Consider the following 21528-nt stretch of genomic DNA (forward strand, 5'->3'; position numbering starts at 1 on the left):
GGCCAGGCTTGGAAGACAAGCACCCTTGCCCACTGAGTCATCTTACCAGTCCAATATATATCAAGTTCTTAAAACGGTTTTAGACTCAGTAATTTCTTAATTTCTTTTCAGAAACATATCTACAATAATATCATTCACCAGTATCAGCTCTTACATACACAGCTCTTGCTTTGGGTCAGGCCCGGGAAGCACTTGAGAATCTAAAAGTTGAACTTGGGTACCATGTTTCCAAGGCCTGTGCTCAAACAATGCTGTCTTAGCTATGAGGATGCTCGCCTTGGCACTGCACATAATGGGAAAAGTTTAGAAACCAACCAAATACCTTGTAATGATTTCCATCTGTGGCAAGGTGTATCTCCAAAGAGAAAGGAGATGTGCTTGGAAGAGTAGCAGAATCTAATCTTTGCATATGCGATGGGGGTGGGGGATGTCCTTCTATGTATATGCTTTTCTTATTGGTTGATGAATAAAACATTGTGGTCAATAGAGGCAGGGAGATAGGTGGGACTAGGAGATAAGGAGAATTCTGGGAAACGTAGGCAGAGGCAATTGCCATGTGAGCCACCAAAGGAGTTAGAGGTCTTGACCCTTCTCTGGTAAGACAAGACCACGTGGAAATACTTAGATTAATAGAAATGGGTTAATAATTAATAGAGAGCTAGCCAATAAGAAGCCCAAGCTATTGCCCAACAGTTTCATAATTAACATAGTGTCTGTGTGCTTATTTGGAGCTCTTAAGGGCAGTGGGACCCTGCCGGGCCAGAAAACCTTTCTTTACACGTATGTGTCCATATATGTGTGTACCTGCATACAGAGCCCAGAGGTGACAGCGAATGTCTTTCTTCCTACCTTATGTCTGAGATAGGGTCTTTCACTGAAGTTGATGCTCACCTGTGCTGGCAATGAGCCCCAGCAATTCTCCTGTACCCAGAGGGGGTTACACATGCAGGGCACCACACACAGCCTTTTATATGTGTGCTGAGTATCCAAACTCAGGTCTTCATAGCAAGGACTTCATGGAACAAACCCTCTCTCCAGCCCCCAGTCTTAATCTTCTAATGAATGTTACCCATGTAACTTCCGCATGACCCATTCAACGTATTCTCCAGGATAATGCCACTTGAGCCAGTGGTGTTGAAATATTATATTCAAACATTCAGTAAATGGAAGGTAGTTGGTAACAGAATATCTACCCCTTTACCTTGCAACACTATTTAGATAAAGTAAAGTTTAGATTTAATAATAGACAAGAGAAGATTCTCAACTCAGATCCTGAAGAACGCCATTTCAAATGCTCCTTTGGGATTTTACATCCAATGAACAGCTCTTTTGCTGTCATCTATTGAACATCAGCCTTTGCTGGGTGTGGTAGCACATGCTTACAATTCCAGTACTATGATAGCTGAAGTAGGAGGACCTTCCGTTGGGGGCACCATAGATCTCCAGAGAAACAGGACTGTTAAGCACACAGGATTGTCTTTCCAATGGGAAAGATATAAAACCTGTTCTTCCCTCCAGAAAGCTGAGAATTGGAAGAGATTAACATCCTGGTGGTCTGTGTTATCTGTTGGGCCAGGCTATATCAAGCTCTTACCACCAAAGCTGGAGGTGGTCAGTAATCTACAGATGATGCTGATAGCCAGAGGCTCCCCCAAGCTCCCATAACTGGGACCAGAGGTGGCTAACAGCCCAGATGACCTCTATGATATCTGTTTGACTGAGACCAGGCCCAGCCCTTAGGCACTTAAGCTAGTACAGGTAACATATCTCTAGAACCCATCTTCTTGGAAGAAATGACAGGTACTCTGAGTTGAGTTTCAATGTAATTATGCTTCCTTGTGCAATGGGGATTGTATTATACCAGGAAACTTTTTTCCAAAATATGCTGGGCTTAAATAAATTGGAAATCAACCTATTACTAGACTCTCTGAAGTCTGATCCAGGTTAATGAATCAGTTTGCACTGGTTTTCATTTGAATCTCTTTGAGCAGCTTGCTTCCCTGATGACATCTGCAGGGATCCCCTCAGACCACATGATTAGGCAAGCCTGTACTCTATAGTGAGTCAAGGCCAACCCAAGTTACATTTAAAACCCTGTTTTAAGACAGGCATGCGGCACAGGCCTTTGATTCCAGCACTTGGGAGGCAGATGCAGACAGATCTTTGTGAGTTCAAGCCCAGACTGAGCTACAGAGTAAATTTTGTTCCAGGATGGCCAGAGCTATATAGTGAGACCTGTGGCAATAAACAAAACAAACAAACAAAAACCAAAACATGTTTTAGAAAAATTAAAAAAAATCAGAGCAAGCAATAGTCCTAAACTGATTTAGTGAGGTATAGACAGCTAAGCCTGAGAAATTAATTAATAATAAATATATTTGTATCTGAAAGAAGATACCTGATGGCAAGCAGCAGATGGTACACTTTCTTTAAAAAATATGCAATTCATTTTACACGCACACATACATATATACATATACACACACACACTATAGATATTGAATATTGCACACTTTAAAAATATCCTGACTTGGTGATCAGGTTTGAGCTGTTTCTCTTGTTTGACCTAAGATTTTTCTACACAATGTCAATAGGTTGTAAGAATTCCTTCAAAGCCTCAAGTCCAATATGGTTAATCTACTGTGTCTGACCAAAAAGTACATTTGTGCTCACCTATTGTATGAGTTTCAATTTTTTAAAAGTAAAAGTTCATGGCTGGAAAGATGGCTCACTGGTTAAGAGCACTGGCAGCTTCTCCAGAGGACTAGAGTTCAATTCCCAGCACCCACATGGAGGCACACTACAGCTAGAACTCCAGTCAAGGGATACAATGCTCTCTTTGGATTACATGGGTACTTGCATGCATGTAGTGAAACATGCAAGCAAGACACATACACATAGAATAAAATTAAATAATCTTTAAAAGCTCAGTTATCTTATATGCCATCCTAGAGCCTTCATCCAGTAGCTGATGGAAGCAGAAGCAGACACCCACAGCTAAACACTGAGCTGCACTACTGAAATCCAGTTGCAGAGAGGGAGGAGTGATGAACAAAGGGTTCAAGACCATGCTGGTGAAACACACAGAAAAAGCTGACCTGAACAAGGGGGGAGCTCATGAACCCCAGACTGAAAGCTGGGAAACCAGCATAGGACTGATTCAGACTCCCTGAATGTGGGTGTCAGTTAGGAGGCCTGGGCAATCTATGGGGCCTCTGGCAGTGGATCAGTATTTATCCCTAGTATACAATTGAACTTTGGGAGCCCATTCCACATAGAGGGATACTCTCTCAGCCTAGACACATGGGGGAGGTCCTAGATCCTGCTCCAAATGATATGATAGACTTTGAAGATCCCCATGAAAGACTTCACCCTCCCTGGGGAGTTGAAAGGGGATGGGATAGGCGTATCGGTGGGGGGCAGGGGAGGAGGGAAGGGAGAGGGAACTGGGATTGACATGTAAAACAAGCTTGTTTCTAATTTAAATAAAAAAATCTGGAAAAAACTCACTTATAATAGAAGGTATGTAAGGCATGTATCAATAGATTTATATCATCATTTGTAACAGAAATAACCAAAAAGTATTCCAATGTCCCAAGGAGGCAAATGACTAAGAAATACATATAACCAGAGTATAAAATCAAGAAAATTCAAATCACTAGTCCAAATCATATTTACTAAATATAAATAATAAAATAATGTGAAACAGGAAAAAAGTTAAATTCGTAATTGCAGCAATGGAAATGTGATGGGTGTTTAGAAAACCCAAGATGCATGTGGCCAATGTTGCATTATGCTCTCTTCTGGGTGAGGATGTCCATATTGACAACAGGAGAAAGGAAATCTAGAGTAAAACTTGCTTGCTAAGTACACACATCCCACACCAGAAGGCAAAATGTTCAGGGGAAATGTCTTAACTAGTGGAAAGAGCACCATGCCTCAGTCATCACACTAAAGTGCAGGGTTACCTTGGCAACTGGCTCCTAATCACAGGTGTACAGTTTAACCCCACTACCTGGAAACAATGGCAGATTTGTGATTTTTTTTCTAATCCAAGTAATTATTTAGAGATGCATACTCAACACAAAAACTCTTAATGCTGGCACCAAAGTTTACTTTTACATGATAACCCCTCTATTCCTTAACCACAAATATGCATACAAGACTAAAATCAAAGGCAAGCCTATTGGCTTTCACTGTTCCTGTGGTGGGATTTCAGGAGGGACAGATCAGAGTGCTGTGTCACATTCAGAAAGCCCTACCCATCACAAGTGCTTTGTATTTGGAAACACAAAAACACAAGAGTCGTTTAGTACTTGTATTTAGAGCAACCCATAACCTCGTAGTTTCAAAATGATTGAAGAATAGCAGCAAGTTAGTTGAGTTGTGCATTTCTTTTATTAATACATTTAGTATTCTTAAATCTTTTAAAATTGCTCTACTTTAACCCTTGGGATAAATTATTTTGAGAGGTTCAATATATCCACTGATTCAAGATATAAAATTTCACATAACTAACCTCTACATTTTGGGCTTGTAGAGCCCAAATTACTTCAGATTATGTCTGGCACCAACTCTTTGGCAATGTGGTTTAAAAATAAGACTTCTATTACACAGCCCAATATTTTTTATTGTACTTCAATAATTTTCTGTAACATAAGAACCATTATATTAACCATTAGGAAAAAATGACTACTTAGTAATATGGTTATGAGACTCCCAAATGAGTCAAAAGATCAGTGCTAAGACCAGGCAAAATTTGAATATAACTTCCAAAGTTAAGATCCAAACTGCATGAATTTTATGAATCTTTGATGCCAAGCATTAAGTTTTCTGGTAACCAATTTTGGGCGGGAATCAATGTAGTAACAGAAAATGAAGGAATAATGATAGCTGCTAAATGTGTCCCACCCAAAATGATTGAGTGTGTGTGTGGGGGTAGGTCAATGATGGAGAGCTAACACGCATGAGGCCCTGGGTTTGATCTCCAGGAGTGAAACAAACAAACAAACAAATAAACTGCCATCTAGGTGACTTGACCAAACTACTTAATTCCTATGATTCACATCTGCTCCCTCCACTGAAAATATATAGTTTCTAAATTAAAGCAAAGTAAGTGATAAACACGAGAATGTCAAGAATGTATCATTCGTCGTTACTTATTACCAAGCAGGTAAGTCCTTTAAGTGGATATAGTCTAAAAGCAGCCTTCAGTCGTATAACTGCTTTCTTTCATAACTTTAAGTCATAGGGTTAAATACACATGCATAGAACTCCGCAAAATTATGGTGACAGTGTTTTAAAAGCAGCCCGAGAAAACAGTAGTTAACAGTCCCAATCAGTGTGCAAGGAAGCCAACAAAAAGGGAAACCGAGTCAGATTAGACATTTTAGCAGGTTGTTTACCCTGAAAGGGAACGAAAACACACCTCCCAGATAAATAATGCCCGCCTCTTACTGCTTCCCCTGATCTAACAAAATCGAACAAAACAACAAACAGCACAAAACCACCGGCCGGGCAAGGTATGCTTTACCAGCGTGAAGCGCGTCCCCAGAGCGTCCCGGACAAGGGGACAGTCATTCAGTAAACTTTCGAACGGGAGCTGAGGGTTGGGGACGTGCGCGGGAGGCGACCTACCTCTCACAGATTTCCCGATGCTGTGCAAGTGCGTGATGGAACTGTAGTTCTGGGCAACGCTCTTTAGGAACGCCTCCATCCCTTCCTGGTGGTGGTATCGGAAATCCAGGGCGGCCACCACGGGCAGCAGAAGCCCCAGGCACAGGCGCGCGAGGTCCATGTCCTAGAGATGGAGGGGAAGGAAAGAGCTGCGGAGGACCGCCCCGGGGAAGCGCGGCCACCTCCAGCCGGGACTCCTCCCGGCCCTCGGGGGGCACCTGAGCTCCACACTCCCTCTTCTGAGATGCGAGGTGAAGGTGGCCCCCTCGGGGCCGCGCAACGCGATCCGTAGCCCCGCAGCCCGCCCGAGTCCCGGCAGATGCACCCTTCCGCACGCCCCGTCTCACCACTGCCAGGCGCGCGTCTCCGCCCGCCGGCGGCTGCCGGGCGCTCCGGGGAGTTATAGCCCGGCCAGAGGGGCGTTCCCAGGAGCACCACGCCCGCGGACACGCCCACTCGTCGCATTGCCCGCCCTCTGGGGCGTGGTCTCTGCCCTGGCTCTAGGGACTGCGAGCCCCGCAGGGTTTTGAAGAGTTGGTGGGCGATGGAGCACGATCGATCCGCACTCCTGTTGGACGTGCGACCTGTCCGCGGCCCGGAGACGCTGCACAGTAGCCGCCCACGGCCTCCACTGTGCCGGCCGCGGTGGACACGGTGCCCACGGTGGGCGGCGCGGGTCACCTGGAGTCCAAACCAGGCCATGCTTTCCGGTCCTGTGCTGTAATTGGGGAAACCAGGGGTGGGGTGGGATGGGGTGAGGTGGGGTGGGGGCTTTAAAGAAGAACTTGTGTGAGAGCTTCAGCCACGTTGTGCAGTACGGGAACGTGTCCAACAAAAGTAGATAGTAGACGAGATCTGACTAAATCAGAGTTAAGTTTGCGACCAACTCTCAGACAAAAGCAGAGCCGCGGTCGCTACTCCGATTCCTCAGCTAGTTCTGGCGCTTCTCCCTAAAATGCTGCTTTCTGCGTGGGTGGGGTGGGTTGTGTTTGCACTAAACAGAACACAAATCATGACTGTTGTGAAGTGGATCGTGACACGGGCCATCCCACTAAACACAGACCGTGACTGATGAGTAGTGGTTCGTGACACGGGCTATGGTGTGTTCTACAGGACTCCACATACACTGTCCCACTGTCTGAGGGTTTGCAGAACCCTGGAAGGGTCTGGTGAAAACACACTTCAAAAACTACTGATTTGTTACAACACTCGTGAATAGATTTTTAAAACAGTGACGACAGGGACCATCCCAAACGGATGGGGTAGAAGTTCCTTCCCGGAGCACAGAGGAGGGGGTTGTTCTTAAAAGGGTCCTTGAGGGCGGGAGAGAAGGCTCAGTGGGTAAAGACTGCTTGGGTTGCAAAACTGGCCACCGAAATTTGAGTGTCAGAAGCCATGTAAAGGTAGAAGCAGAGACCAGACTCCCTGGAGTTGTCCTCTGACCTCACAGGTGTCGCCTGACCTCCTCCACAGGTGCAAAGTGATCATTTCTGCCTCCCCCATGCCCCTCCCCACCATGCACATACATAATAGCGAAAGAATTAATGGTTTAAAGCAGCGATTCTCAACATGTGGTCACGACCAGATAGTCTGCTTATCAGATATTTGCATGACAATTCATAACAGTAGCAAAATTAGAGTTATGAAGTAGAAACGAAAATAATTTTATGGTCGGGGCTCACTACAACATGAGGAACTATAATAGGGTTGTAGGGTTAGGAAGGTTCAGAGACACTGCTGTCGTAGCTCTGTGGCTGGAGACTGGGGGTCAGTGGCTTCGTCAGTACTGACAAGGATTGCCTTCCCTATTCCAGGAAAACGAAGGGGTGAGAAAAAGTTACAATCTCTGCCCTGGAAGTTCACGCCAGATAAGAAAAACCAGTCGGGGAATGTCACCTGGAGCACTCCAAAAATTCTGGATCTCTCATCCCATTGCAAGCCTAAACAGAATTCAGAGATTCATTCATCCTGCAGAAGGGTTTGAGATACACTGCTCTAGAGAGAGTGAAGGAGAGAAACAGAGAAGGCTCAGTGTGAGACTATAAAAGCCGTGGAAGAATAAAAGTTTAAGCTAAGCGAGAAAAAAACCTGGTTTGTGGTTTCAGAGGTGATCTTCCTTATCATGAAATGATTGGGGTAAAACCATAGTCTAATGACTGATAATGTGTCATTATGAAAGCGTGTGGTTTCTAAATGGGTAAACATGGCATAAAGTTTACCAAAAAGAAATAAAAAGAAAGGCAAATCAGATGTTATGGTTTGCATAGGAAAGTCCTCCACTGGCTCTTGTGTTGAAGGCTGGGTCATGATTGGATCATGAGGGCTGATTTCCGTCATCAATGGATGGATCCACTGCTGTGTGCGTAATTGATGGTATTATTTCAAGATGAAAACCGAGAGATCGGGTCTGGTTGGAGGAAGTAGGTCACTAGGGGCATGGCTTTGAGGACATACCTTGTTTCTAGCCTTTTAGCCTTTTCTCCTCGCCTTTGCCTCTAGCGTCTAAAGAGCTGAGTAGCTTCGTTCGGTCATATGTCACCACTGTGACGGCCTCAGAACAGCCAAGAGTCTATGTACTGAACCCTCTGAACCTTTGACCCCAAACAAGTCTTTCTTCCTGTAAGTTGTTTTTCTCAGGTTTTGTCATGGCAACAAAGACTGATTGGCATACCAGAAAGCAGAATTAACAGCTCTTACGAAATCAAAATGGGCAAGGGACATTAATAGGCAGGTCCTAAAGCAGCAATATAAATAGCCAATAAACATAGCGAATGTTACCAACCTGGCTAGTAATTAAAGAGTCATATTTGAAGGGAAAGGCAATGTTTTGTTTTGCTAATCGCTAGGCATGATTTTTAAAAGGCCGGCAAAGCCAGGAAATGGCATTTATGCTCTTTCCATTGTGTTTTAAACAGTTACCCTTGTTGGGGGGGGCAGACTTGTGAAAAGACAACAATGTTTCAACCCTGGGATTTCATCTTTAAAGGTAATTTGAAAATGTGTGTTGTATTTACCTGGGAAGGTTAGAGTTTCAAAATCAGTGTTGTTTTCAAATTCTGACAAAGATAATAAAACCTAAATGTCTAACATAAGCAGGTTGCCTGCAACAGTGATCTTCTCTGGGGCAATATTTCCCAGAAACCCTTGGCAATACCTGGAACTATTTTTTAAATTATTTTTTATTTAAATTAGAAATAAACTTGCTACATATGTCAGTCCCAGCTCCCTTTCCCTCTCCTCCTCCCCTGCCTCCCTCCAGACCCCCTAAACCCTACTCCGCTGCTCCCCAGAGAGAATGAGGTCCTCCATGGGGAATCTCCAGAATGTCATTTCATCCCGGGCAGGGCCCAGGCCCTCCCCTATGTGTCCAGGCAGAGAGAGCACTCCTCTATTTGGAATGAGTTCCCAAAGTCAATTTGTATGCCAGGGATAAATACTGATCTACTACCTGAAGCCCCATAGATTGCCGAGGCCTTCCCACTGACACCCACCTTCAGGGGGTCTGGATCAGTCCTGGAGCTAATTTTGATGGTTATGACTTAGGGAAAGTGTTCTTGGAATCTAGTCCTGAGGCAGTGGGTAAGGAGGGGTTTGCTGTGGAAGACTCTATAGCAGTGGTTTACAACCTTCCTAATGCTGTGACCCTTTAACACAGCTCCCCATGCTGTGGTGACCCTCAACCATAACATTATTTTCATTGCTACTTTATAACTGTAGTTTTGCTGCTGTTATTAACCATAATGCAAATATCTGTGTTTTCCCGTGGTTTTAGGCAACCCCTGTGAAAGGGTCATTCGACCCCAAAGGGAGTCATGACCCACAGGTTGGGAACCACTGCTCTATAGTGTATAGCACTGCCCAGCTCAACAAAGAACCTTCCAGGCAGAAGTGTCAATCCCAATGGCGTTGAGGCATCCTAAGTCAAATGAAGACTGTTATGACCACTCTGCAAGTTATTTTTCAGTCATAATAATGAGGATGTAGTTACAACTTACTGCCTTGGGAAGACAGATCATTCAGTGAGAAAAAAAGCAGATGATAAAAGTAAAAAGTAGGAACTTCGGAGGTACAGTGGATTAATAACCATTTTTAGCAATATGCTGAACCATTTCCAAACAATCTGACTGGTAATCCTTGAGCCACAGTGTTTTAACTTCCCTTTCTTTGAAAAGCGTTTGTGTGTGTGTGTGTGGATGTGTCTGTCTTCAGTAGCAGATGATTGCAGGCACCCTCTCTGTTCATATAGGGTTACCCTTCACTCTGGGCATTGCTTCCCTTGCTACACACGAGTTCTTTTTGATTGTTTTCTATCTGTTCACCTATTTTTGTGTTTGTAGATGTCTGTGCATGTGCCTCAGTATACTTGTGGACGTGTGTGTGTGTGTGAGTGTGTGTATGTGGTGTGTGCTTGAGTGTGTGTGTGTGCATGGGTGTGTGTTTGAGTGCATGTATGTGTGTGTGTGTGTGTATGTGTGTGCATGGGTGTGAGACCAACAGTCAGTTTTCTCATTCCACCATGAGATTTCTGGGGTTCAAACTCAGATCTTCGAGCTGGTGTCAAGCACTTCTATGCACTGAGCCATCTCATCACCCCTTCTACATACATGCTTTTAAATGCAATACTGTCCCTGTTGCCCATTTTTTGCTTTTGCTACCTGTGCTTTTAGTGCCCTTTCCAAGAAATCCTTGCCAAATCCAAATGGTTCCCTGCTTTCTTCTGCTTTTATGGTTTTAGGGCCTAAGTTTAGGCCCTTAACTTTGAGTACATTTTTGCACATGGTGTGCTGTATGGATCTAAATTCATTCCTTTTGGATGTGGAGATACAGTTTTCCCAAAGTCATTCTCCCCCAACATTGTGTTACCTTTGTTCCCTTGTCACAGATAATTTGACTGTGTTGATGAAGGTTTCTTTTTGAACTCTCTGTTGTGTTCCCCTGCCCTTCAGATCTTGTGTTTACAGCTGTACCATGCTGTTTTGGTTACTGTAGCTTTGTACTATGTTTTGAAGCCAGCAAGTCTACAGCTTTGTTTTCCTTTTTCAGGTTCATTTTGACAATTTGGATTTTAGGATTTGTTTTCTATTTATTAGGATTTCAATAGAGTTTGCACAGAGTATGTAGGTGACTTTGGCTATTGTAATATGAAAGAGACATTTAATGACTACTAAGGTAGTTGATGGTTGATCTTTTCAAGCTTGTCTTAGTTTGTCTTCTATTGCTGTGCTACCAGCACAGCTTGGGGAGGGAAGGATTTATCTCCCTTTGCAGGCTAGAGCAGATCTTGAAGGGAAGTCAGGGCGGGAACTCAAGGCAGCCTGGAGGTAGGAACTGAAGCAGAAGCCATGGAGGAACACTACCTACTGGCTTGCTTCCCTTTGCTTTCTCAGCCTACTTTCTCATACAACCCAGGACCACACGTCCATGGTAGCATGGCCCACAGTTGTCTGGTCCCCCCATCAATCATTAATGAAGAAAATGCCCCACAGACTTGCCTAGAGGTCAGTATTATAGAAGTATTTTCTCAAATAAGAATCCCTCTTGCCAAACGACTCTAGCTTGTGTCAATTTGATAGAAAACTAGGCAACTTATCTCATATTTAATAAAATGTAGCAGACTCTATGTCTACTGCCCATTTTCTGGCTTAAGTAAGTGAGACTGGGATTCTACTTGACTATTGCATTCCAGTGTCAGGGACATACTAGCTTAGACTACAGAAGGAAACAAAGTTTATCTACAGCTGTCCAGTACCCAAACTAGGTACTCAAGGCATCTTAAAGAAAAGCAAGGAGAGAGGGCACCTCCATCCAAAGTTATAGCTCAGCCTCTTTCATCCAGTCATAGCAACAAATACTTACAGTCTAAAGTCTTCGTGTACAGACAGATGTCAAATCCTGATTATTTCATTATTGTTTAACTTTGGGAAACATAGCTCCCTTAGGTGCCTTAGTTTTTTTGTTTGTTTTTATTTTTGCTTTGTTTTGTTTTTATGTGAAGCAAGGAAAATGATAGTTTTGTTTTGGTTTTTCTTTCATGCTAGAGGACTGCACTGGGTCATTCGCTGAGCTGCGTGGCTGACTGCCCGTGGCTACTAATTGAAAGAGTGCATTCAGGGCGCCTAAACAGTGACTTACAGAGTGAAACCTCAGTAACTGTCATGCAGCAGGCGTGTGCTAGTGTTGCACCCCCACAGCAACTCACCAGCATTAAACAGCACGCACTCCGCATCTTCTGCTGTCCCAGCTGCAGGTAACACGGTGTCGCTCTTCTTGCTCACTTTTGTGCCTGGTGTGGCTAACTTATTTAAAGCGTTCTCATTTCCAGGGCTTTAGTATATACTACCCCCATTTAATCCTCACAGTCATGTAAGTCATGTGAACTTATTCTCCCTGCTTCATGAATGAAGACTGTTACTACAGGACATTCCCCTGTAAGCCTGTAGTGCTCCTGCATGTCCTGGCTGAGTGTGCCAAGAATTCAACCCTAAAAGCCATTCCTTGGAGTTGTGTTCATCACCTGCGGCCTTGCGATGAAGTAATGCCTTCTTCTTTGAGGACAAAGAAGTATGTGGTTTCTGTTTCTACTAAAGCAGAGAAAAGTAATGAGGGGGCTGGCAAGATGGCTCAGCAGGTAAAGGTGCTTGCGGCCAAGCCTGATGATCTGAGTTCAATCCCCAGAATCCACGTGGTAGGAGGAGAGGTAGAAGGAGAGGTTGTCCTCTGGCTGCCACAGGCATTCCATGGTGTGGGCAGGGTTAACAAGCACCAAGCTCCCAAGCTCAGCTCTTTGGGGTGCTATATAACCCCTCTGCACCTGCACCATGCACCTGGGTTCTCCCTGTGCAGGACTCAGAAGCAAAGCAAACAGCTCAGGATGCCTCAGGAAATGAACAACAGCTGCTCTCATCCAGGAATCTCACACCTTCCCTCACTCTGGAGAAGCAGTGAGTAGCTGACTAACTTCTTAACTTCAGCAAGTCTCACACCCTGACAAGGAAGTAGTGTGGTCACCTGCCAGAATTTCTGCTCCATTGGAAGCCCTGTGAGATAGAAACTCATCTGTCTCCATTTTGACTGGTGGAGAACAGAGCAGATGCAGAGCCAGCCCTTACCCAGTCCTTGTTGGATGAATGTTCCAGATGATCAGTGATGTAAATTTACCAACTCACAGGGATCCACCTGCCTTGCACACCACCACTGCCAGGCCACAACTTACATATGCAAACGAGTAATTTACATGCAACTCTCACAAGACCTTTCTAAAGAGCTCAGAAGGTACAGGGCATTATTTCCATTTTTACAAATGAGAATGTGAAGCTCTAAGCAATAAAAAAAATGTATCCATGGTCATTTAGCCAGCAAATGGCACAGTCAAGACTGAATTCCCCCTTTGATAAAAATCTAAAATCCAGGGTTGGAGAGATGGCTTAGTGGTTTAGAACACTGCCTGCTCTTTCAAAGGCCTGAGTTCAATTCCCAGCAACCACAAGGTGGCTGACAACCAGCTGTCATGAGATCTGGTGCCCTCTTCTGGTCTGCAGGCATACATGTAGGAAGAACACTGTGTATATAATAAATAATTAAAATTTAAAAAAAAACTCAAATCCGTTGCTCATGAATAACTCATCCAATATGATAAGGAAAATTCCATTTTTATATATTTAATATACATCTTAAAATTAAATATAACAAATTTACAAAATATCTATTATATATTATAACACAATTATATAATATCTTTATATATATTAAGACCAGTTTTATTGAGGTTCTATATATATAAAGTGTAGAGCCTAACTGTTTCTATTTATGTGCATGTGTTTATGTCTGTGTGAGCATATGTCATGTGGGTGCTGGTGCTCCCAGGAGCAGAGGCGATATTGGGTTTCTCTAGGGCTAGAATCATGTAGTTGTGAGCTGTGGGTGCTGGGGATTGAACCCTGGTCCTCTAGCAGAGCAAGCCAGACTGAACCCCTCAGCCATCTCTTCAGTCCCTCTGTAGTTATAATACTTGTTATTTCCGAGGTCTTTCTGGGCTTTGGGCAGCTATTTTTGGCCCAATTCTCCTGGTCTCACCCTCATTACTGTTTTACTGTCTTTTTGTTTGTTTGTTTGTTTTTTCTTCAAATGAGGGCCTCCCCAAATAAGATCTCTACTTCCGTCGAACCAGATCTGTTAGTTCTATCAAAAGGATGCATCGCTATGATACTCTAGAATGGAAAGCTGGCTATTTTTGGTTAGAGAGATGAAAGTCGTTAGTGAAAACCAGCTGCTTTTCATCAAGACCAAGCGGCGGTCTTCTCCCTGACTTCCACACCATTGCCTCTCAATACCATGAAGCAGATGTTTGACCATTTAACTCAAGCCCTCTCTTCTTAAGACAAGAACTCTACACTTTCTGCTATATGACTATAAAAAACTTGATCCTTTATTTTTTTATTGTCTTTTGTGTGTGTGTGTTTCAGAAGATGTTCTGTAGTTCTGTAGGAACTGTGACTGTGTTTTCTGTTTGCTAAACAACTTGTCTGTTGAAATTCAAACAGAGCAGTTCTTCCGTTTTTTGGGTGAGCAACTGTCAGTAAGGTAGCATTCCCCTGGGGATTATGATGGCTCTTGTATTCTGATGGACTTCTGGATTTTTTTTGATGGTAAACAGGAAGAAGTAAATGGATTAAAAGTCACACTTAGTTGTGAAGGAAAATAGTAATAGTGGTAGTCATGTTGATGATGGTGAACAGCAAGCGATTGTGAAAGCATCCGTTGTCATTCTCCCTTAAGGGTTTCATCACTGTGGGAGTTCACCTATCTCTGCCCTGCCCCACTCTCCTAGACTCGTTCACCCACCAATTATTTATTACCTAGTCTGTGCCAGGCAAATAATGCCCAGGGAGCACCATGGGGGAGCATCACAGGCTAAGTCCCTGCCTTTGTGTCGCTTACAGTCTACAAGAGCCAACATCTCCCTTTGGCAACCTCACGCCCTAAAGAAACCTGTGGCCTTTCTTGAGTGAGTATGTCAACTTAACATTACTTTCTGCTCTGTGTCTACCTTCATTGCTTTGCACAGCATTTAAAGCTGCATGGAGTGACTTAGATGCAACATTTTGTCTACTGGCAATGGAGCAAAGTTCAAGTTTAGTTGCTGTTTGATTTGCCTATTAACTGAAAAAAAAAAAAAGATCTACTTTAGTTCTGGAGGGTGCCGGAGTCAAGCATGGGCAACTGAGTAGCTTTGTTTCTTCCCTTGCCTCTCTATCAGAGTTCAGTGTATACATGGGGGACTAGAACTGCTACTCAAGAAAGGACACAGAATTATACATAGTAACCAAACCAAACGCAGCAGTGTTAAAACTTTGCTGTGACCAGGTCAATAGATTATACACAGTAACTGTGGTAGTTTGAATGTAACTGACTTCCGTAATCCCCAAGGGAGTGGCATCATTAGGAGGTGTGGCCTTGTTGGAGGAAGTGTGTCACTGTGAGGGAGGGCTTTGCGGTCTCTTGCGCAAGCTTTGCTCAGTTTAACAGACAGACCACTTCCTGTTGCCTGGGAGATGTAGGGTGTTCAACTACCTCTCCAGCACCATGTCTGCCTGATGTGGCCATGTCCCCATGTCCCACCATGACAGTAATGAAACTCTGAACTGTAAGCCAGCCACTCTCATGAAATGTTTTCCTTTCTAAGAGTTGCTGTGGCCATGGTGTTTCTTCACAGCAATAGAAACCCTAACTAAGCGCTCGGGAGGCAGAGGCAGGTGGATCTCTGTGAGTTTGAGGCCAGGCTGGACCGATAGCCTCCAAAACAATACAGAGAAACCCTGTCTCGTAAAAACCAAAAAAAAAAAAAAAAAAAAAAAAAAGAAACCCTAACTAAGACAGTAATCAAAATCGTTCATTGTTCAAAGCAAAACCTATGGAAACATGATGCCATGGGTTAGACCCCAGCTCTGTTTCTAACTGCCTGGCTTTGAATACGTCATTTAATTTCTGTGTTCTTCCAGGTATTAATCTATAGGACAGACTGAATTGTGATATTGACTTTATAAGACTTAGAAATCATATCGTATTGCAGATATTAAATGAGTTAACATAAAGAGTTTAGGAGGCTCAGTCTGACGTATCATAACCATCTCACAGATCCCTAACTGTTACTGTTGTATACTTGGTGCCCTGCCATCCTGCCCTTCAGCAACTTGGTGGCAGCAGTGGCAGAGGCAGTAACTTACGTCATCATCTGGTGTAGTGCATATCTGCAGTCCCTGTGAGTTGTGTAGAGTTGCATGGTGACAGAGGCCCCCTTTAAAGATCTTGGCTCTGACTTAATCTATGGATTAATCATGGGATGGATTCATAATACTGTCTTAGTTTCTTCTCCTGTTCCTGTGATAAAATGCCCTGCCAAAGGAAGAGGGTGGAAGGGGAGGAGGGAAGGGGGGTGTAGCTCAATTAAAATAAAATACCTTGTCAAAGACAATTTACAGGACAGATTTAGTCTGGCCCACAGTTGTAGGTGATAGTCCATCATGGCATGGAAGTTACAGGACAGGGGCTTGAAGAACCTGGCTACATTGTATCCACAGTTAAGAAACAGGGAACCCTAAATACTTGCTGTTGCTCAGCTCACTTTATTTCATACAGTCCAGGATCCCAACCAGGAAACAGCCTCATTCACAAATAAGACAGGTCTTCCCATATCAATTAACATGATGCAGGATAAGATAGTGCGAAGTTTCCTCTGTCTTGTATTCTTGCTGAGGCCATTAGGTTTAACTACAACTTTAACTCCTTGATTGTGAGCCCTGTGAAAAAATTACCCAACTCTATTCTAGGATTCCAAGGTCAAGATGTCCCAGATAACTTAGCTTTTATTAAATGGCCTGCTTGTGCAGAACACACCCTCTTCCAGATAACCACTTATCTTAGCTTCTGTTTAACTGCTTGCTTGCACAACCTTCCCCTCCACACCCCCACAACTACCAAGAAAGATATCAGGATGCAGTTTTTGCCTTGAAGAGCTCCTTACTCTAAATGCCGGGTGATTATGTCAAATTGACAGCACTAACCATCACAAATATGGTATTATGGAAATGGTGAAAAGTAGGTGGGGCTGAGTTGGAGCATGTAGGTCCCTAGGGGCGTGGCAGTGCCTTGGATCCTTCCTGTATTCCTTAGCTCTGCCTCCTGTCCATCATGATGTGGGTTGTTCCACCACCTACTCCCCACCATGGTAGAAGGAAAATTCTGAAGTTGTGAGCAGAGGAAATTCTTTCTCCCTTAGGTTGTTTCTGTTAGATATTATTCTCAGTGATGACAGGCTGAGGTGGTAGTTTTTTGTGTGCAACTGGTAAGCCACCAGAGGCAGGAAACAGGGTATTAATCACCGTAACCTCCAACAGGCCAACACATTATTTAGCACATAATGGAAGCCACTCTGGTTTTGAGAACGGGTAGTAGAGTTAAATAGATAAGGATTAAAAACACAAGAGGTGGACATGACCACGGGTTGAGTATGCAGAGCTGTAATTATGTACTCACCACTTAGCACACATCTAAGCTTGTAGTGTCTCATTTTTAGTCCCATGCCAGTCCTTCCTTTCAGAAGGGAGGGCGTTGACAGCATCTACAGCATACGGATGCTGTGGGGGCTCAAGTAAGGCACCCAACAATATGCTTGGTTGTCAGGAAATTATATTAGTGGAGGTTTGCAGCAGGTGCTTTGAGAAGGGTGTTGAATTGTTGGATTATACCCGTGCTGTGGGTGCTCAGGTACAAGAACATGGGTGAACGCTGCAAATGGGAAATCTAATTGGAGATTAATATATTAATGGTATAATATTAGATGTCAGGGAGAGGAGATCTTGTTTTAATTTGTAATAGTAAAGAAACTAGGGAAGGGGAGCTAGGGATGGTGGTTCACACCTTTAATCCTAGCACTCGGAACAGAGGCAGGTGGATCTCTGTGAGTTCAAGGCCAGCCTGGTCTAGCTAGCACATTCCAGACTATCAAGGGCTACATAATGAGACCATGTCTCAAAACAACACACACACACACACACACACACACACACACACACACACACACACACTAGAAAAGGGAATGAAATAGGTTTGTACTCCATCTGTTTAGCTAACAGGAACTAGGGTTTCTAGAAATCCCTTGCCTGTAGAGTTGTGTGTTGTTTGCTTCACAAAAGACACTGTGCTCATGTTTTGGGAGGTGGGAGTGCCGTGTCAACTCTTATTCCCAGAAGGTCAGGGTAGGGCTCTGGGGCTGTGGCAGCTGGGCCACCGACAGTTTTTTGTTGCCTTACCTGGTTGGTGTTTGGTGGCAGTCCCTGCAGATCCTACCAGATTTCCTTCAGCATCTGGGCCTCTGGGCCAAGATGTGTTTGCTCTTGACAAAGTTGTCTGTAGCTCCTGGAAGCTACATTTAGATGGAGGTTGGAGATGGAGGGAGGCCAAAACTGCTCCCGGCCCATCGTGGAGAGTCCCAGCTCATCCCTGTGGCTCCGGTTTCTCTTCCCGTTCACCTCATGCCCAGCTTTCTGCCAATTACTTGCCAGGCTGACTGTAAGGCTCTGGTAGCAGACAACGAAGCAACAGACCTGTACAGAACAGGAGTTCCTGCCACGGCGGCACAAGGTCCAGTCCTTAGAAACAAGTCACGTTGAACCATTCATGGTGGTTTTGCCTCTCAGGTTAAAGTCCCGATGGAGCAGGGACGCAGAACTGATAACCTGGTTGCATCGTTTCCTGTGACAGCTTCTCTGGGCACTAGAGTGTTCCTTCTAGGACTATTGTGATTCAACAAAGGAAAATCACTCAACAATGGCCAGGCTCCAAGAGTAAATTGCTTCTTCTTTCTGGTTGCCAGGTTTGAGGAGTTCAGCGGAGAACAAGGCAAGAAGGCTCGCATTCTGATCGTACACGGGCACTAATTGGGGATACAAGCATGTTAACAGGAGTGCAGTCTATGGGCTGTGGGCCCTATGGCCAGGAGATAAAAGAGTGGCTTTGCCTTGGTGCTGAGCTGGGGGGAGAATAGCACTCTGAGGAGAGGTAGTCTTAGTTTTATTCTGAAATGGCTCCCCGGGTGGTGGTGCAATTTTGGGAATCCCAAGGAGGTTTCAAGATGCAGGGATGCTGGGCGACTGTGACACTGTCCCCAACTCCTGCTGCTCTGTGCTTCCTTGTCCCAGCATTGCCATGCTCCCCGCTGCAACAGACTGAGACACTCCACGTGTCTTTCTGCTATGATGGGCAGATACCTCTGAAACAGTGAGCCAAGACAAACCTTTCCCAACCCAGGTTATTTCTGTCAGATATTTGGTTCACAGTGGCGCAATAATAAGTACTAACAACACAGAGTCCCAGAGGCAATGGCATCCACGCTGAGATCTGAGACCAGGCAAGCAGGTTTCTTCCAGATCTCTACAAGATCTGTGTGTGCAAGCGCAGGAGGTCAGAACCTGACAGTTCTCATCATTATTGTAGCTCAGATCACATCTGTCAAGTGCTGACACACTGGTGGATCTTGTGTCCAAAGTGGGGAGTAGGGATGGAGGCCTGGAGGAGGCCCGAGTCCAGGCAAGCATAGCAGGGCTAGGCTTGGAAAAGAAGACTAAATCAGAAGCCAACAAGACTCCCAAGACAGCCCTGGCTGGAGTGGAAAGGGAGCACTGTTGTCCAGCAAGGGGAAAGGGTGAGAACAACGAGCAGACACTCTGTGTGGTTAGGTGTGTGCCAGGGAAGGCCTTGGAGGAGCCCTGTGAGCAGAGAGGAGACTGTGGCCAATGTGGGCCTCTGTGGAACTGCTGTTTCCTCTCTGCCCTGTAGCGCAAGTGTGCACTCCAGAACTGTGATGCTCGAGGGAGCTCAGAGGGCCAAAAGGTCTTTCAGGGCCAGTGCTAACCGGCACTGTCTTCAGCAGTCATCCATGTTACTTGAAGATTGCTTTAAGGCTGGAGTAGGTTATCATATTTTAAAAACATGTCTGACAGATAGATCAGGGAACAGGATAGAAGCATGATTTTTCTTTTGTTTGGTTTGCTTTTTGAGGCAACACGTCACCATGTTGTCCACAGCAGCTTGGAAACTACTCTATGGCCTATTCGGGCCTCAAATTCAAGTTTTTCCTGATTCTGCCTCAAGTGTGCTGGGATTACAGGTATGCACCATAGCACATCTGGCCTTATATTGCATTTTAAAAAACGAATTCATTTATCTTTGTTTTATGGGTATTGGCACGAGGGCTTCGGGTCCCCTGGAACTGGAGTTACAGACAGTTGTGAGCCAGTTGTGGTTGCTGGGAATTGAACCTGGGTCTTCTGGAAGAGCAGCCAGTGCTCTTAACTGCTGAGCCTTCTCTCCAGCCCCCCAAATTTTTCATTAATGTTCTTGTTTGTTTGTTTGAGCCTAGAGCCTTAGGAATGCTAGGCAAGCTCTCTATCACCGAGTCAAATCTCCAGCCCTGTGATGTTTTCCTAAAGGATAAAAATCTAAGTTTTTTCTGCTCCTCCCTCAGACCCACATCAGACAGTTCCATGTCCCTTTGTCTCACTGGGCACTTGTGGGAGGAAAGGGTCAGGAGGTCACATAAAGACCCAGGTCCCTGCTGAGGCCTCAGCTTGCTAGCTTCTATCTCCGGAGTGTGTGAGGCAAAATGAGATCACTGAGGATTCTGAGGTGATTAGCATAGCATTCAACCAAGTACAAGCTCTTTCTGGTCCAGGGCCCTGAGTACCACGTGATCAGCATAGCCCCTTGGCCTACCCTTCCCACCCTTTCCACACATGTGTGAACATTTCTTTTTTCTCTTTTGAGACAGGGTTTCTCTGTGTAGCCTTGGCTGTTCTGGAACTCGCTCTGTAGACCAGGGTGGCCTTGAACTCACAGAGATCCACCTGCCTCTGCCTACTGAGTGCTGGGATTAAGGGGTTAGATACCACCGCCCAGCAGTGGGGACATTCCTAAGGCGGAGTACCAGAGGAAGACAGGAGACACAGGATCCTCCTCCAGCTTTTCCTGCTCATAATCTTTTCATGCCTCCCTGCGTCTCCACTTTCTCTGAATTTCACAGGAAAAGATTCCAAGAAACCACCATCTGGTCCATTGTTATCCAGGTGTCCTCCGTGCCTGCCTATGTTTTCCCATTAAAAACAGTACACTGGGAGGCCAGGGGTGCGGCTTCATGGTAGAGCACTTGCCAGCAAACATGAGGCTTCCAGTTGGATACCTAGCCTGGCCAAACAGACCAACTAACAGACCAAAATAGGAAGGGAGGGAAGTTGGCTTCGGTAAACCATGAACACTTTCTCTGTGTTTACAGCAGGTCACCAGAACATAGGGCTTGCTACTGCCTGTGTCACAGCTGGGTCTAGGGTTACTTAGCAAGAACATGCTTGTACAGGTCACCTAACCCCAACTGCGCTTTCTGAAGAAGACAATATCAGTCAAGGGAGGAAGAAAATAGTCGTGTCGTGTGGTTGGCCAGTTGGGCATACATACACACTGTGCCTATAGGATACTTGGCTCAGCGGTAGGAAACAGACTCAAGAAAGTACACAAAAAAACAAAAACAAAAAAAGAACTCAAGGACCCTTCTCAAGGTTAAACACCTTATGGAAGCTCTTTCCTTTCATTTCTGTGCCCAATGTAATTTTTTCCCCCATCTCCTTCTTCCTGTTGAAAGTCTAACAATTCTTCAAGGCCATACTTTTTCATTTTATTTTATTTATTTATTTGTTTTTTTTTTTTTTTTGAGACAGGATTTCTCTGTATTGTTTGGAGGCTTTCCTAGAACTTGCTCTGTAGACCAGGCTGGCCTTGAACTCACAGAGATCTGCCTGCCTCTGC

At 44.6% G+C, this 21528-nt stretch overlaps 1 protein-coding gene and 1 long non-coding RNA gene across 3 annotated transcripts in view; one reads left to right on the forward strand and one right to left on the reverse strand.

The window, feature by feature from the left end:
• Window positions 1–18428, reverse strand: part of Cpm (carboxypeptidase M) — a 64726-nt gene extending 46298 nt beyond the window's left edge. Inside the window, exons 1-2 of one of the 2 annotated variants that reach the window (XM_040754828.1) lie at window positions 17985–18428; window positions 5638–5800 (exon numbers count right to left, since the gene is read on the reverse strand). In XM_040754828.1, coding sequence (XP_040610762.1) covers window positions 5638–5797 — 160 coding nt within the window. In that variant the 5' untranslated portion in view covers window positions 5798–5800; window positions 17985–18428. Of the gene's footprint in view, window positions 1–5637; window positions 5801–6023; window positions 6058–17984 lie in introns of those variants that run through there. The other variant, XM_040754829.1, reaches the window with a different exon arrangement.
• On the forward strand, window positions 6167–8453 carry LOC121143275. The gene is made up of 2 exons (XR_005880474.1): window positions 6167–6386; window positions 7491–8453. It is a non-coding gene; the product is annotated as an uncharacterized LOC121143275 (long non-coding RNA).
• Window positions 18429–21528: the final 3100 nt, after the last annotated feature.

This window comes from Mesocricetus auratus, unplaced genomic scaffold (genome assembly GCF_017639785.1).
Source record: "Mesocricetus auratus isolate SY011 unplaced genomic scaffold, BCM_Maur_2.0 Super-Scaffold_100011, whole genome shotgun sequence".
Lineage (NCBI taxonomy): Eukaryota > Metazoa > Chordata > Mammalia > Rodentia > Cricetidae > Mesocricetus > Mesocricetus auratus.